Here is a 12,840-nt window from a genome sequence, read left to right as displayed (position 1 = left end):
CAATACCCTTTTAAGCCTTACAGGCTACAGCTCATGCCATAAAACCGTAGTGGATAAAAACAGGATGACTAATGGAGAAGGGAAAGGGGGGCCCGAAAGAAACTTTGTACCCCCTGATAAAATTCCTCTCAGAGGCCCTGCTCACTAGTGGAACTTTGGTCCATATGCAGAAGAAGTCTAGTCCTTACAGCAAAACATGCCCCATATTAAGTAACAACCACCACCACCTACCTGGATTGTAAGCACCATGCGCGATGAGCCAATGGACTCGCGCTGCTTACGCTACCAAGTATTTGGACTCATCCGACCAGCACACCCGTTTCCAGTCCTCCAGTGAATAACCAAACAGTGTGTTGTTGACACCATAATATACGCCGTGGAGATTGGGAGAACTCCTGGGGTCGTTTGACAACTAACATTTTACCATAGTATACGCCTAGTATAGGTCTCACTTTCTTACCACAGCTGAAATACTTGCAATCTAAAATTAGAAACTACACCGCCTTGGTAGCCAGAGTTATGTGCAGGGATTTGTGCCTCAACCGCTGCACGCTCTCGCTCTTCTACAGGGCGGTCTTTCTACTGGCAATAATCTACGCTTCATGTATTTGCTACCATCGAGCTGCTCTCCTAACCATCAAGAAAAGCTAGATATCATCCAGAGTTCCATCCTGCTCACCATCACGCGGGACTGCTGTACAGTGAACACACATGCACTGCAGGTGCTGGCTAGTGCCCTCCCTCTGAATCTGAAGGTGGTCCGATGGGCTGCTTTCCCATCAGTCTAAGGGTATATCAGTCACCTTTATGAACTTTACCACAGACCTTGCCAGAAACCCAAAAACATAGAAGAGACGACTCACTTCCCACTTGCAGCAGGCCTGCCAAACAAGATGGACCAATTTCACCAAAGTGTAAATAACAAAGAAATTTGTTCCCTATGTAGACAGGGTCTACCCTAAATTTTCAACATGGTTTCCCCCCCCCGGCATGCATACAACATTCCTTCTGACAGTACATGGCTCTATCAATGCCAAATAAAGCTAAACTCCATCAAAGCCTTCCTTGGGAATCACCGCAGATCGGTACTGCCTTTGTGGAGCTCTGCAGAACTAGCCACATTTGATGCACGACTGTTCTCTCTATGAAGATCTACGAAAACAAATGATTACAACACTGACCTTCCTCTCAAAGGACCAGGAACATCATTTCCTGGATAGCAACGAAGAATATAAAGTCTTCATGCACTTTGTCCAAGAGTTATTCAAGAGGAGAAGATCCTTTCCTCAACACCATCTTCCAACCTAATGATGTGATAAAAAATCCTAACTTAAACCCTTCCAGGAAGGATACAAGCTTAGAAAACCTGATGTGAGTCTTGGAGAACCTATACGGGCTTGTTCTATCGGGCTTGTTCTATCACTAGGTTGCCAACCAGGCAGTCCAGTACCAGGAAATATCCAACTCGCCTGATGGAGTCCTTTCCATGTTCTTTGAGGAGGCCTTCCTCTACATCCACAATGCTTCTTACTTTCCTTCACTTTCTAGACTGCTTTGCTGCCCACATTTACTTTACTACTTTTTATTTTAATTTTATTATTATTTTTTAAAATTTTTTCTATATTTTTTATTTTCATTTTATTATTATTTTCCGTCCAGGAAGCTCAGGCTACCCTGGAGGACACAGGCCAAAGAATAATGGGCTGCCTGGCTATCTCCTAGCCATGTGTGCGGGCAACGTGAGGTCCCACCAGGGGCCCTGCGTGGTGGAACCCCAAATGACAGAACACAATAGAACCCAACTACTTCACATTTAACATAGAACACTTTTCTGGCATTTACAGTAGTACTGTATTTCTTCACAGTGTACATATGGCGCGGATGCGGGAAACCACAGGTGGTGATTGACCTTAACACTATGCACCATAGTTCTGTATACGCCGCAGACGATGATCAGCAGTGAGGGGCCGTTGTCTCTTGAGTTGTCTGCTGCGGAATCCCGTACGTCTTCATGTGTGGCACATCGTTATTTGGGACATTGTTATAACATTCCACATGTTGCATTGCGATGTCAACTGTCGTGCAACCTGCCGTTGAGCCAGTACAACACTCTGTACCCTTCGCTCTGTGGGGAGACGTGTGTTATATATTTTCAACTCGCTTTTCAGTGCATCTTAATAATGGGAGTGTATATGACTGCAATTTTAGCAAAAATATACTGCAATATCTTATAAAACTACTGTAAAACAAATTTACCCTGGAACAACAAAATGTAAAATAACTTATTTTTATTTACAACAGGTTTCCTCAGTCCCTCCAAGGGCTACCTGCCTGCGATTACTATCAGAACTCTTCCAGATAAGGTGGACCATTTTCTTTTATCCTAGGATCTACCTAAGTTCTCAAAATAGGCAGTGAATGTTCTCCTGAATCAGGACACTATCAGTATCAGTTTTAAACAGATCATGAATATTACAAAAATAATGAAAAATGAACAGAACACTTGCTTTTGTAATTTCTACATAATATTACTACAACTGCATAATCCTGATTATTATTTACAACTATCCTTATTCCGCAATTATGTTTACCCGTCACTCATCCTAACTTCAATCGTGTGTGTGTGTGTGTGTGTGTGTGTGTGTGTGTGTGTGTGTGTGTGTGTCAGTCAGTCATCAGAGCGTTTCTCACAATAATACTGTGAGATGATGATAATAATGACGAGATGATAATAATACTCTCAATCCTCAGATTATGGTCTATTTCCTTCAACATGAATCGTTGAGGAGGCTTCCATCCTGAAGTGCAATGGATTGATAATGGCTGCAGTTTTATCTTTTACCAGGGCCGGATTTCCCATTAGGCACCATAGGTACAGTGCCTAGACCCTACGAAGGAAGGTAAAAATTAAAAAAAAAAAAAAAAAAACGATTCACTGTTTTCACTGTGACTAACGAAAAACGAGCTGAGAAAACATATGTGCAATCGACACTAGGAGCTTAAATTTAATACGCATACGCTATCTAGCGACTGTTCTCGAAACTAGAAGAATCGAAGCGATGGTCTCTCCTTCAATTGAGATGGTTTATCAATTATTATAGTTGACAATTGAGTCACGTTAATTTACGTGATTTGCAGTCAAAGTGTTAAAATAAAATAAAAATTCTGCCCACTTTTTTTTAGCACATTTCGGAATAAAAGTGCATAGGGCCTACGAACACCAAAATCCAGCCCTGCCTTTTACTACCACTATGTCAAAACCATATCTAATACCGATGCTTGTATCTCACAAAAACTCTCTTTGCTCTCTTTCAACTCACACATTCACTCTCAAGTAAAATTAACCCTAACTTCACGTCAGCTAAATCAATCAATCACCCATATTTTCCTTACTTATAACGGTACAGCCCAACTCTATAGACTTGTATGAACCATTAGGAATGACAACTTAACATCTCTACTTAGAGACTTGCTTTTGTCCAGTCAAAAGGTATAGCTGATTTTTCGAAAGTCTCTTTCTGTTTCTTCTCAAGGTCATTGCAGACAATCTTCTTTCTTTATTAGCTGAAACTAACCGAGAACGTGCACTATTCCAAGGAATAGTCTCTAGCTACCGGAGCGCATTGGATACGGCGTATTCATATAAGGCTACCTCTATTTTTCTGGTCTGGTTGATTTCTGCTGGTCTTCACAATACTTGCTCCTCCGAAACATCATCATTAGGCGAAAGATTTCAGGGCACTCTTTTGCACCAGCTAAGCTTCCATACAATATCCGCGTATCATATTCATGCTTGCCATATTCTTATTCTAATACTATGTTGTTGACCACAAGCTCAGTTTTCTCCAGCACTTAGTCCACCTCAGTGACAAAATCAAAACGTTTTCAAACTTAATAATCCGAATAACCAGGAATGAGTGGGGTTTATCCAAAAGGTGTCTGCTATTATATTATAAAGCAGTCTTTCTGCCGATTGTGACCTATTCGGCTGGCGCCTGGTTCCATCGGGTTTGCCTTGTTAAAATGCGTCAAGAGTTGGGGTCTATTCAAGCTCCATGCTGTTAGCCAGAGACAGTTCTACAGAGTCTGTAGAACTGTCTCAACTCCTGCTATTCAAGTCATTGCTGGAACCCTCCCGCTAGACCTTTATGTCGCCTTTCGTGGGCTCTCTTTCAGGATAAAGATAAACATCCCTACTTGGTTCCTGGACATTGAGCTCGATCTTACTGCGGATCCCAAAGCTCAGAGGACATGCTGCTTCAATAAGCTTATTAACATTTGGCAGACCCGATAGGACACACCCTCTCTTGGAGCAGTCACTCGTAGGTTACTCCTGGACGTTACCTACCGTGGTAGCAAGTCCGTCCAGAAATAGTTCTCTCCAACATTAGAAACATCATTCCTGATCACGCGGCATGTATCCATGAATGAAAAGCTGCACCAACTGGGCCTGAGTCCTACAGCCCTTTGCTACTGTGGCGTCAGAGATAACTCGAGGAATGGTTAAGTGAATGAAGACAGAGTGGTTATCTATGGGCACTGTTCTTAGTAGACTAATATTATTAGTGGAGTTTCCCAGGTTTCAGTGCTAGGCCCATTATTGTTTTCAATATTCACCAATGATATTAATGAAGGTATATCGGGCTTATTGTCAAAATTTGCAGACGATACAAAGGTTGGCACGGTGATTAACGACAGCCATGAGGGTGAGCTACTGCAACAAGATTGCAGAAAATTGGATCGATGATTTTAAGAATGGCAGTTGAAGTTTAACATTGACAAATTCAAGGTACTACATATGAGTAGCAGTAACCCCAGAGTAGCTTATCAACTCTGTTGTGCTACAGTCAGTGCCGTGGAGAATGAAAAATACCTGGGGTAATTGTGCAGTAAGACACGAATTTCTCAGAACAGTGCAGATGTGCTACCAGTACAGCTAATGGGGTTTTGTCAATGATATATAGACACTTTGCTAGCAGAGATAAGGGGGTGATTACTACTTTATATAAGACCATGGTTAGGCGGAATCTTGGGTACCGTATACAGGTCTGGAGACCTCACTTTATGAAGGATGCAAATATGCTAGAACAAGTGTAGAGAAGGCCAACGAGATCGGTGAAGGGAACAAAAGGGTGCTCTTACTTAGAAAGGCTTCAGTTCTGTAAATTGTAGCGTCTGGAGACTAAGATCCTGTGCGGTGATCTGATTGAGGTGTTTAAGGACTTGAATGGATTGAGTAAACTGAATGTGAACGGCATTCTTGCTCTTGCTGGGGCTACACACGTGAGTGGGCATAAATTCAAGTTGAAGAAGAATGATCTCAGGATAGATGTGTGGAAGTGTTCTTTCAGCTAGCGGTGAAACTCATCCTCTTGCACTGCAATAGGCTTACATCTGCTGTTGTGCAAGTGGATGAGTTGAATGAATTCAAGGAAGAACTAGACAAATTCTTGGACGGCGTGGATGGGTGAACTATTTAGGATTTTTTTTTTTTTTTTTTCTTTTTTGGCTGATGCTATATAAACTTTCTTGCATCATTTGCTGCTACTACTATTAGTTCTTCTATCACTTGATATTCTTCCTTCCTTCCGAAAACAATTAAAAATATAATTATATAAACATAGCATCAAATTTATGTAACATTTGAATCTTACAGTTCGTCATAAAATCCACCTTGTTCAATTTTTACAGTTCTGTCGGCGGGAGGTGGCTTTAACCCTTTCGAGACCATTGTTTGTACACTTTAACCACAGTGGGCTGCAAGTAACCGACAAGACGTTACGTTCCCGTTATGGAAGCATCCGACGAATGAACTCAACAATCGTACCCTTTTGAAACTCCGTGATATCTTTACTATGTCCCATAATTGCTACTTTATCACTTTTACACGATCAGATGCAAATTACTACTGCTCTAGCGTACGAAGCTAGAGCAGTGGTAGTGTTGTCTTGCGAGCCATGCCGCATAGTCAATTACGGATGGGGTGGTCACAATTTAGTGATAACGGTGTGTGTGTGTGTGAATAAGCTTACCATTTCAATGAAAAAAATTACATTAATGGTCTTCAAGGATCGTGTTAACATTAACAGACCCCTGTAGTTAGAATTAATAATCACTCCACTCTGTGTTAATGCTACCTAAATTCCTGAATCTGATTAATAATCGATTGAGCTTCATTCTGCATCTAACCATGTTATCACAAATTCAAAAAATTTACTTACAATTTTATCAAAAGTTACTAGACTGGGCTGGGCTAGCTAACTCAAGCCAGGTGATGTGGATTTTCGTTTGATTTTATTTATCTATGTATACATTAAAAAAGGTTTCCTCCAGTGATATTTGTTCGAGCCAATGGAAGAAGAGGGAGAGGCAATTACACCACTACATATGCAATTAATTATTGACAACTGCCTCCATAACATTCACCAACATCATGCACGTGATTCTCTGTCTAACATTTGATGTTCCATTATAACGTTTTTTGTATATTAATGAATATTGTATACAGTATTTGTAAATAGTTTATTGTTTTGTAAATATTTGAAATATCTTTATAGTTTGTAAATATTTTAGTCCTGCTCTTTGATATGCAACAATATTCCTCATGCATTATGGAACCCGAAGCAAAAGGCCTCTTCCTGAGTGACTTATGTAAACGGAAGTAAATAATTACGAATCCCGGAAAAAATATACCGGTTAGCGCCTAGGGTGATTCTCCCCACTTGATGTTTTTAAATCACGAACTCGTTTACGATCGATTTTAAAACAGCTGGTTAGGGGGTAAAACACCCTACCTAAGCTAACCCCCCCCCTTTTACGACACAAATCAATCAGAAGAAAACGCTCTCGCCTTCACCGAATCACAAAATTCGACTGTACAATTAATCCATTTTTACCGGGGATATTTTTACCGATTACCATAGTGATATTGGCTGAAGTTCAAGATAGTATACGCTGGCAGGTACTTCGATGAAAGCGAGGAAGACGGCGATAATTGACAGGTGAAGGCACCTCCCTTTTCTGATTGTTTTGTGTCGTTGAGGAAGGGGGGGGGGGCCTTAGCTTAGCTTAGGTAGGGTGTTTATCCCTCCATCCCGCTGTTTTAAAATGGGAAAACGAGTTCCCTATTTAAAAACAGCGGCAAAGGTGGGAGAAAACACCCTAGGAGGACAAAAAAAAAAGTTATATTATATTAGAGCCACCCATTATTTCTAATATATATCCATGTATGTTTTTGTCTGTAAATTGCGTGTGTTCTCTGGTCGATTTGCCTGTTTTGCTGGACGAAAAAAACCCCAGTTTCTGGGGGAAAACCTTGCTATCTACGCCTCAGACCGACTAACTCAACCAAGGAGTGAAAAAAGCCCATTAAAGTTCCTCGCATCATCGACGGGATTTGAACCCGGGCCTTTTCCATCCAGTGTGGGGAGGACGGTGACGATACCACTGTGCTACACGTACAGACACCCTAGGAGGTTAGTGGGCGTGGATAGCTGTGGCATCTGCAAATCACTGCTTTGTTCCTGTTCGTTTGTTGAAAAATATGGGAGTCACAACTTGTCAATCACTGCTTTCCCACTGTTTTGCTTGCCGCCATGTTGGAGGGTGTACACCATTCTGAGATTTTACTGTGATATTTATTTGACCTCGAGAATGCCGCGCAGAAGTAAATAATTACATAGGTTATTTTCTGATTAGACATCGACCAGTGCGTTTCAACAGGTGTGTCTTTTGCATAGAAAAGATTTGACATACAAATATACCTTTACATTTTACGTAGAAAAGCGTGCATGGGATGGACGAGCAAAGCGAGCAGGGGTGAAGCTCCCTAGTTATTATTATTTGGCTGATGCTGTATAAACTTCCTTTCTTGCATCATTGCCCCTACTAATACTTACCTAACCTACAAAGTCCAAGTTTTATCTAATCAGGACTTCTCCAAATGTCAAGTGACATCTGGTATTGTTAGGAGGGTCTATGCTAAATTAGAGTATTTCTTTCTAGCAGCCTATTGAGCTGTACTAAATCATATTACAGCTGCTGTTGGATTTCCTAAATAAAAAGGAGTAACCAGCAAACATTACACATAATAAAGCGAAACGTAATTGGTCTGCAAGTATAATGAACCCATTAATTCGAAAGGGAACACAAGCTTCAGTTTTATTAACAGCTGTAAAGCTGATTACGTTACCCACTGGCCTAACTACAAATTCTCTCCCCCTCCAGTGATCTTTAACAACGATATCATACCAAACTATTATTATTATGTTTTTTAGGCCACTCGAATATTCAAATTCATCTGCCGTGCAGTGTGTCTTATGTTTGTTTATTGCGTGTGTTCTATGGTCGATTTATCTGTTTTGCTGGACGAAAAACCCCAGTTTCTGGAGGGAAAACCTTGCTATCTATGGTATGGTATATACCTCAAATAATATAAATAGTATGGTATAGTGGCGCAAGTACCATACCGCCACTGGTGGTATGGTACTTGCACCACTGCTATTGTCATATTTGTACCACGATGTTTTATTAGCATTAGCATTAGCATTAGTAGAGGCATATGATGCAAGAAAGCAAGCTTATTCAGCAACAGCCAAAAAAAAAAAAAAAAAAACCCTCTCCCATTTCACCCCTCCGTTCGTTCGAAATACCTGTCCAGTTGAGCTTTAAATTTGTTTAGGCTATCAACTTCAACAACAAGTGATGGAAGTCGGTTCCACCAACCAACCACCCGCTGGCCAAAGGCAAATTTCCGCACATCTATCCGACATCCGTCCTTCCTCAATTTGAATTTATGCCCTCTGAGGTGATTATTCTGAGAAAGATGAAGAATCCCATTGGCATTGAGCATGCTCAAACCATTCAAAGCCTTATACACCTCTATCAGATCACCTCGCCGGTGCCTAGTCTCCAGACTCTGTAATTTGCAAAACTTAAGCCTTTCTTCGTAAGAGCAACCCTTTGTTCCATTTACTAATCTTGTTGCCCTTCTCTGTACCCGTTCCAGCAGCTCTATATCCTTCTTGAAATGAGGCCTCCAGACCTGTATACAGTACTCAAGATGTGGCCTAACCATTGCCTTATACAAGGGAATAATCACCTCCTTATCCCTGCTAGAAAAATTCCTGTATATCATTGACAAGACACCATGAGCTACTCTTGCAGCTCGTCTGCACTGCTCAGAGAACTTCATATCTCCCTGCACAATTACCCCCAGGTCCTTTTCATTCTCCACCACTGTCAGTGTGGTACCGCAGAGTTGATACGTTGCTCTGGGGTTACTGTTTCCCATATGCAGTACTTTACATTTGTCAATGTTAAACTTCATTTGCCACCTCTCAGCCCATCTGTTCAACCTTTCCAGATCCTGTTGCAGCAGCATAGCGTCAGTAGTGTCCTTGACGACCCTGCCAACCTTTGTATCATCTGCAAACTTGGACATTAAACTTGATATCCCATCATCAATATCATTCATAAACACCGAAAACAACAACGGACCCAACACTGAACCTTGAGGAACTCCACTAATAACATTAGTCCACGTTGAGCAGTGTCCATTGATTACCACTCTCTGTCTTCTGCCACTCAACCATCCCCTTATCCATAGCAGCAATTTGCCTCCAATGCCACACTGCTCCAATTTGTGCAGCAGTCTTCCATGTGCAACAGTATCAAAAGCCTTTCTAAGATCCAAATATATAATATCAAAGTTATTCCCTGCATCCAGTTCTTTTGTGACTACATCATAGTATCCAATCAAATTGGTCAGGCAAGACCTGCCCTTAACAAAACCATGCTGCGTCTGAGCTATAACTGAATTCTTGTCTAGATGATCCTGCAGTGCTTCTTTAACCAGTGCCTCCATTAATTTACCTGGAACAGAAGTTAAACTAACAGGTCTATAATTACTTGTGTCAGCCTTTGATCCTCCTTTGTGAATTGGGGTTACATTTGCACATCTCCAGTCTATGGGTACCTCCCCTGAGTCCAAAGAAGCTCTCATAATTATGGCTAGGAGTTTGCATACTTCCTTTGCTGCCTCCTTTAATATAACTGGATAGATCCCATCCACCTCAGGTGCCTTTTTTATGTTTATCCTCAACAATCTCTCCTCCACTTTCCTCTCAGTTATTACAAAATCATCCAGCTCACTGCCAATGTTTACTTTACCTACATCATTCTCCTTCCTGAATAACTCCTCATGCGTGAATGTAGATGCAAAATACTCGTTTAGATTGTTAGCCACCTGAGCAGGATCCTCAACTGTTGAACCATCAATATCCAGTGGACCAATCTGATTCATCCCTTTCCTTCTCGAGTTCAAGTATGTAAAGAACTCCTTTCTGTTTTTCTTTGCATCCTTTGCCAAGGATTTTTCGTAGTCTGCCTTTGCCTGCCTAATCTCCTTTGTGACTTGGTTACAGACCAACTTATATCTATCATAGGCTTCCATGTCACCCATTAATTTGTATGTATCCCATGCATTTTTCTTCTCTGCCACATGTCTCATTAGTCCATCTGACAACCATTTAGGCCTAAACCTTGAACAATATTTCTTAGTTGGTATGTAAAGCCTGGTAGCCACCAACATTTCTTACGCAAGGATTTCGCTCTAAAGTTGCTAAAGTCAGAAATTGAACTTGTTAATTGTATGAACATCGGCAGGGAAATGATCTGAAACTTCACTCCCCTGCAGTACACAAAAAATTATTATTAATAATTTAATAATTACGATTATAGAAATGAAAGTAGTTTACCTGGATCGTAGCAAGATTCTCCCTGACGACCAGTACCGAAACAGTCACAAGAAGTATGGGTATAGTGATTTACACATCTACCTCCAAACAAACATTGACTTCTGACCTGGCATTTGTCAATGCAGCCAGAGTGAATCCCTTGAGAGGCCACGATTTCGGAAGCAGTAAGAGGATTCTCCGAATGGCTTAAGTAAATTTCTCCCAGACAACCAATAAAATGGATGAAATCATAATTTAGCTGGTGAACAGGATAATTTTGGTCCAATCCTGTAAAAGATATGCAACCAATAAGGAAACAGTAAACTAATTAAAGCATGCAATAAAATCTCAAACGACAATTGTGTGCTATATATGAAAGGGAATTAGCAGCTCTCCCAGAGGCCCATGGAAATCTCGCACCTCTGCCACCTGAACACCACTCTCCAGAGTTCAGGCAACCCAGGGGCAAGAATTAATAGTGGGAAAAAAACAAGGAGAAATTCTCCTTTCCTAGATTGATATGGACATGTCAATATGTAAGAGCGGCACCCTGAACGTCTGTTGAGCTCGACCTCGTATCGCTGTGAAGAACAGAGGGGCTAGAAATATGTTGGTGTAGGTTTGTGTGTATGTTCTGTTCTGGCCTCTTGGCTACCCAGAAGCATCAGTAACCGGAACTGGCCCACCTTCCCGTGGTACTCGTCCATACCGCGGGAAGGTGGACCAGTTCCAGTGAAACATGTACTGTCTCAAGAGGGACTCTGACCCAGTGTTGCCAGATGGTGAGCTAGATTCCTCTGGGGGCTCATTAAAGAGGGAGGATGAAAAAAAAAAACAATTAAATTAGGCTGCACCAGAGTGGGAATTCATGGCAGACCGCATGAAGAAAAAATTCAATAAAAAATTAATTAATTAATTAATAAATAAATTGGCTGCACTAGGGTGGGAATTCCACGCAACACGTGAAAAAAAAAAAAAAAAAAAAGAGAGAAGGTGGGGCCAGCGAATATAGGTCCCTCAAGTCACTGAAGAGGCATCGTTAGGTGCAGTTACAACAATGTAGCTCTGCTTCCTGCGCTGAAAGATTTGTGCTGCATAGGATTCGTGTTTTATTTAACTGGCTTAAACCTACACATGGATGACAAACAACTTCCTAATACTGATGAATTTCTTTCGTCAGTATCTACGGCTGAAAGTTCTGGGTTATTAAATCCACAAGTTGCCCTCAAGGGATCGGATGACTCTGCGTCTTCGCAAGATGAAACTTTTCGTCAGAAATCTCTTTCCGCTGAACAGATGGAATTGGATGGCTCATTGCAGGACTCTGCAACGCAAAAAACACTGGCTAAAAATATACAGTCAGAGTTGGATAGTGATATCTCAAGGGGAGAGCCAACGAATGACAAGTTGGATACAGGCTCCGAAGGTGAATTGAACCTACAAACAAAGCTAAATGAAATGGACGCACCTGTCATTCTGGGAACCATATCGAAACTGCATAATGATTTTTCTGGGTTTCTCTCCCAAGAGGGAAACAAGATTACTAAAACAGCTGGTAACATCCTAAGAGAAAAGTGGCATAATTTGGAAACCGTGACAATGTCACTTCTCATTGAAAACGAAAAACTAAAGGCACTTAATCAGGAGGTACAAAACAGAACAGATCTCCTTGATAGTATTATAAATACCTGCCCTGCCTTTGTGATGAACTCAGATGCGGCCAGACGAGAGAAATCAAAGGATCTGATGGGATCCGAGGTTATCGATTCTCAGCTGATAAGGGAGCCACACCTGTCATGTTCAGAACCTAATCATTCTGGGTTACTACCTGCTTCTCCTGTTCCTAGATCATATGCAGACACTGTTCGAATTTCGGTACAAAAGACTGGACAACCGAAAGTTAAAACTGATAATGTTATTATTCTTCGAGCTTCAGACACCAGTGGGTGCAAAACAAGTGGCGATGTTAAAAATCTCGTTACTAAGACCCTCAAGTCTGACCTTAAGACTGTTAAAATTAAGTCCCTACGCATGATACGAAATAAAGGAGTTATTATAGAAACTGCTACCAAGACAGACTTATTAAATTTATCTGCTTCTGAGT

The 12,840-nt window shown here is 41.2% G+C and overlaps 1 protein-coding gene across 1 annotated transcript in view; it reads right to left on the bottom strand.

Moving 5' to 3' along the window:
- The window catches only part of LOC150081798 (axotactin-like), a 638,696-nt gene that overhangs the window by 558,522 nt on the left and 67,334 nt on the right, over positions 1-12,840 (bottom strand). Inside the window, exon 5 of the mRNA XM_090378896.1 lies at positions 10,758-11,024. Coding sequence (XP_090235022.1) covers positions 10,758-11,024 — 267 coding nt within the window. The remainder of the gene's footprint in view (positions 1-10,757; positions 11,025-12,840) is intronic.

The sequence above is a fragment of the Mastigoproctus giganteus genome, chromosome 8, assembly GCF_048544385.1.
Source record: "Mastigoproctus giganteus isolate SK-2022 chromosome 8, ASM4854438v1, whole genome shotgun sequence".
NCBI classification, from domain to species: Eukaryota; Metazoa; Arthropoda; class Arachnida; order Uropygi; family Thelyphonidae; genus Mastigoproctus; species Mastigoproctus giganteus.
The sequence above is the reverse complement of the archived record's forward strand: the minus strand, read 5'-3'. Positions and strand labels throughout refer to the sequence as shown.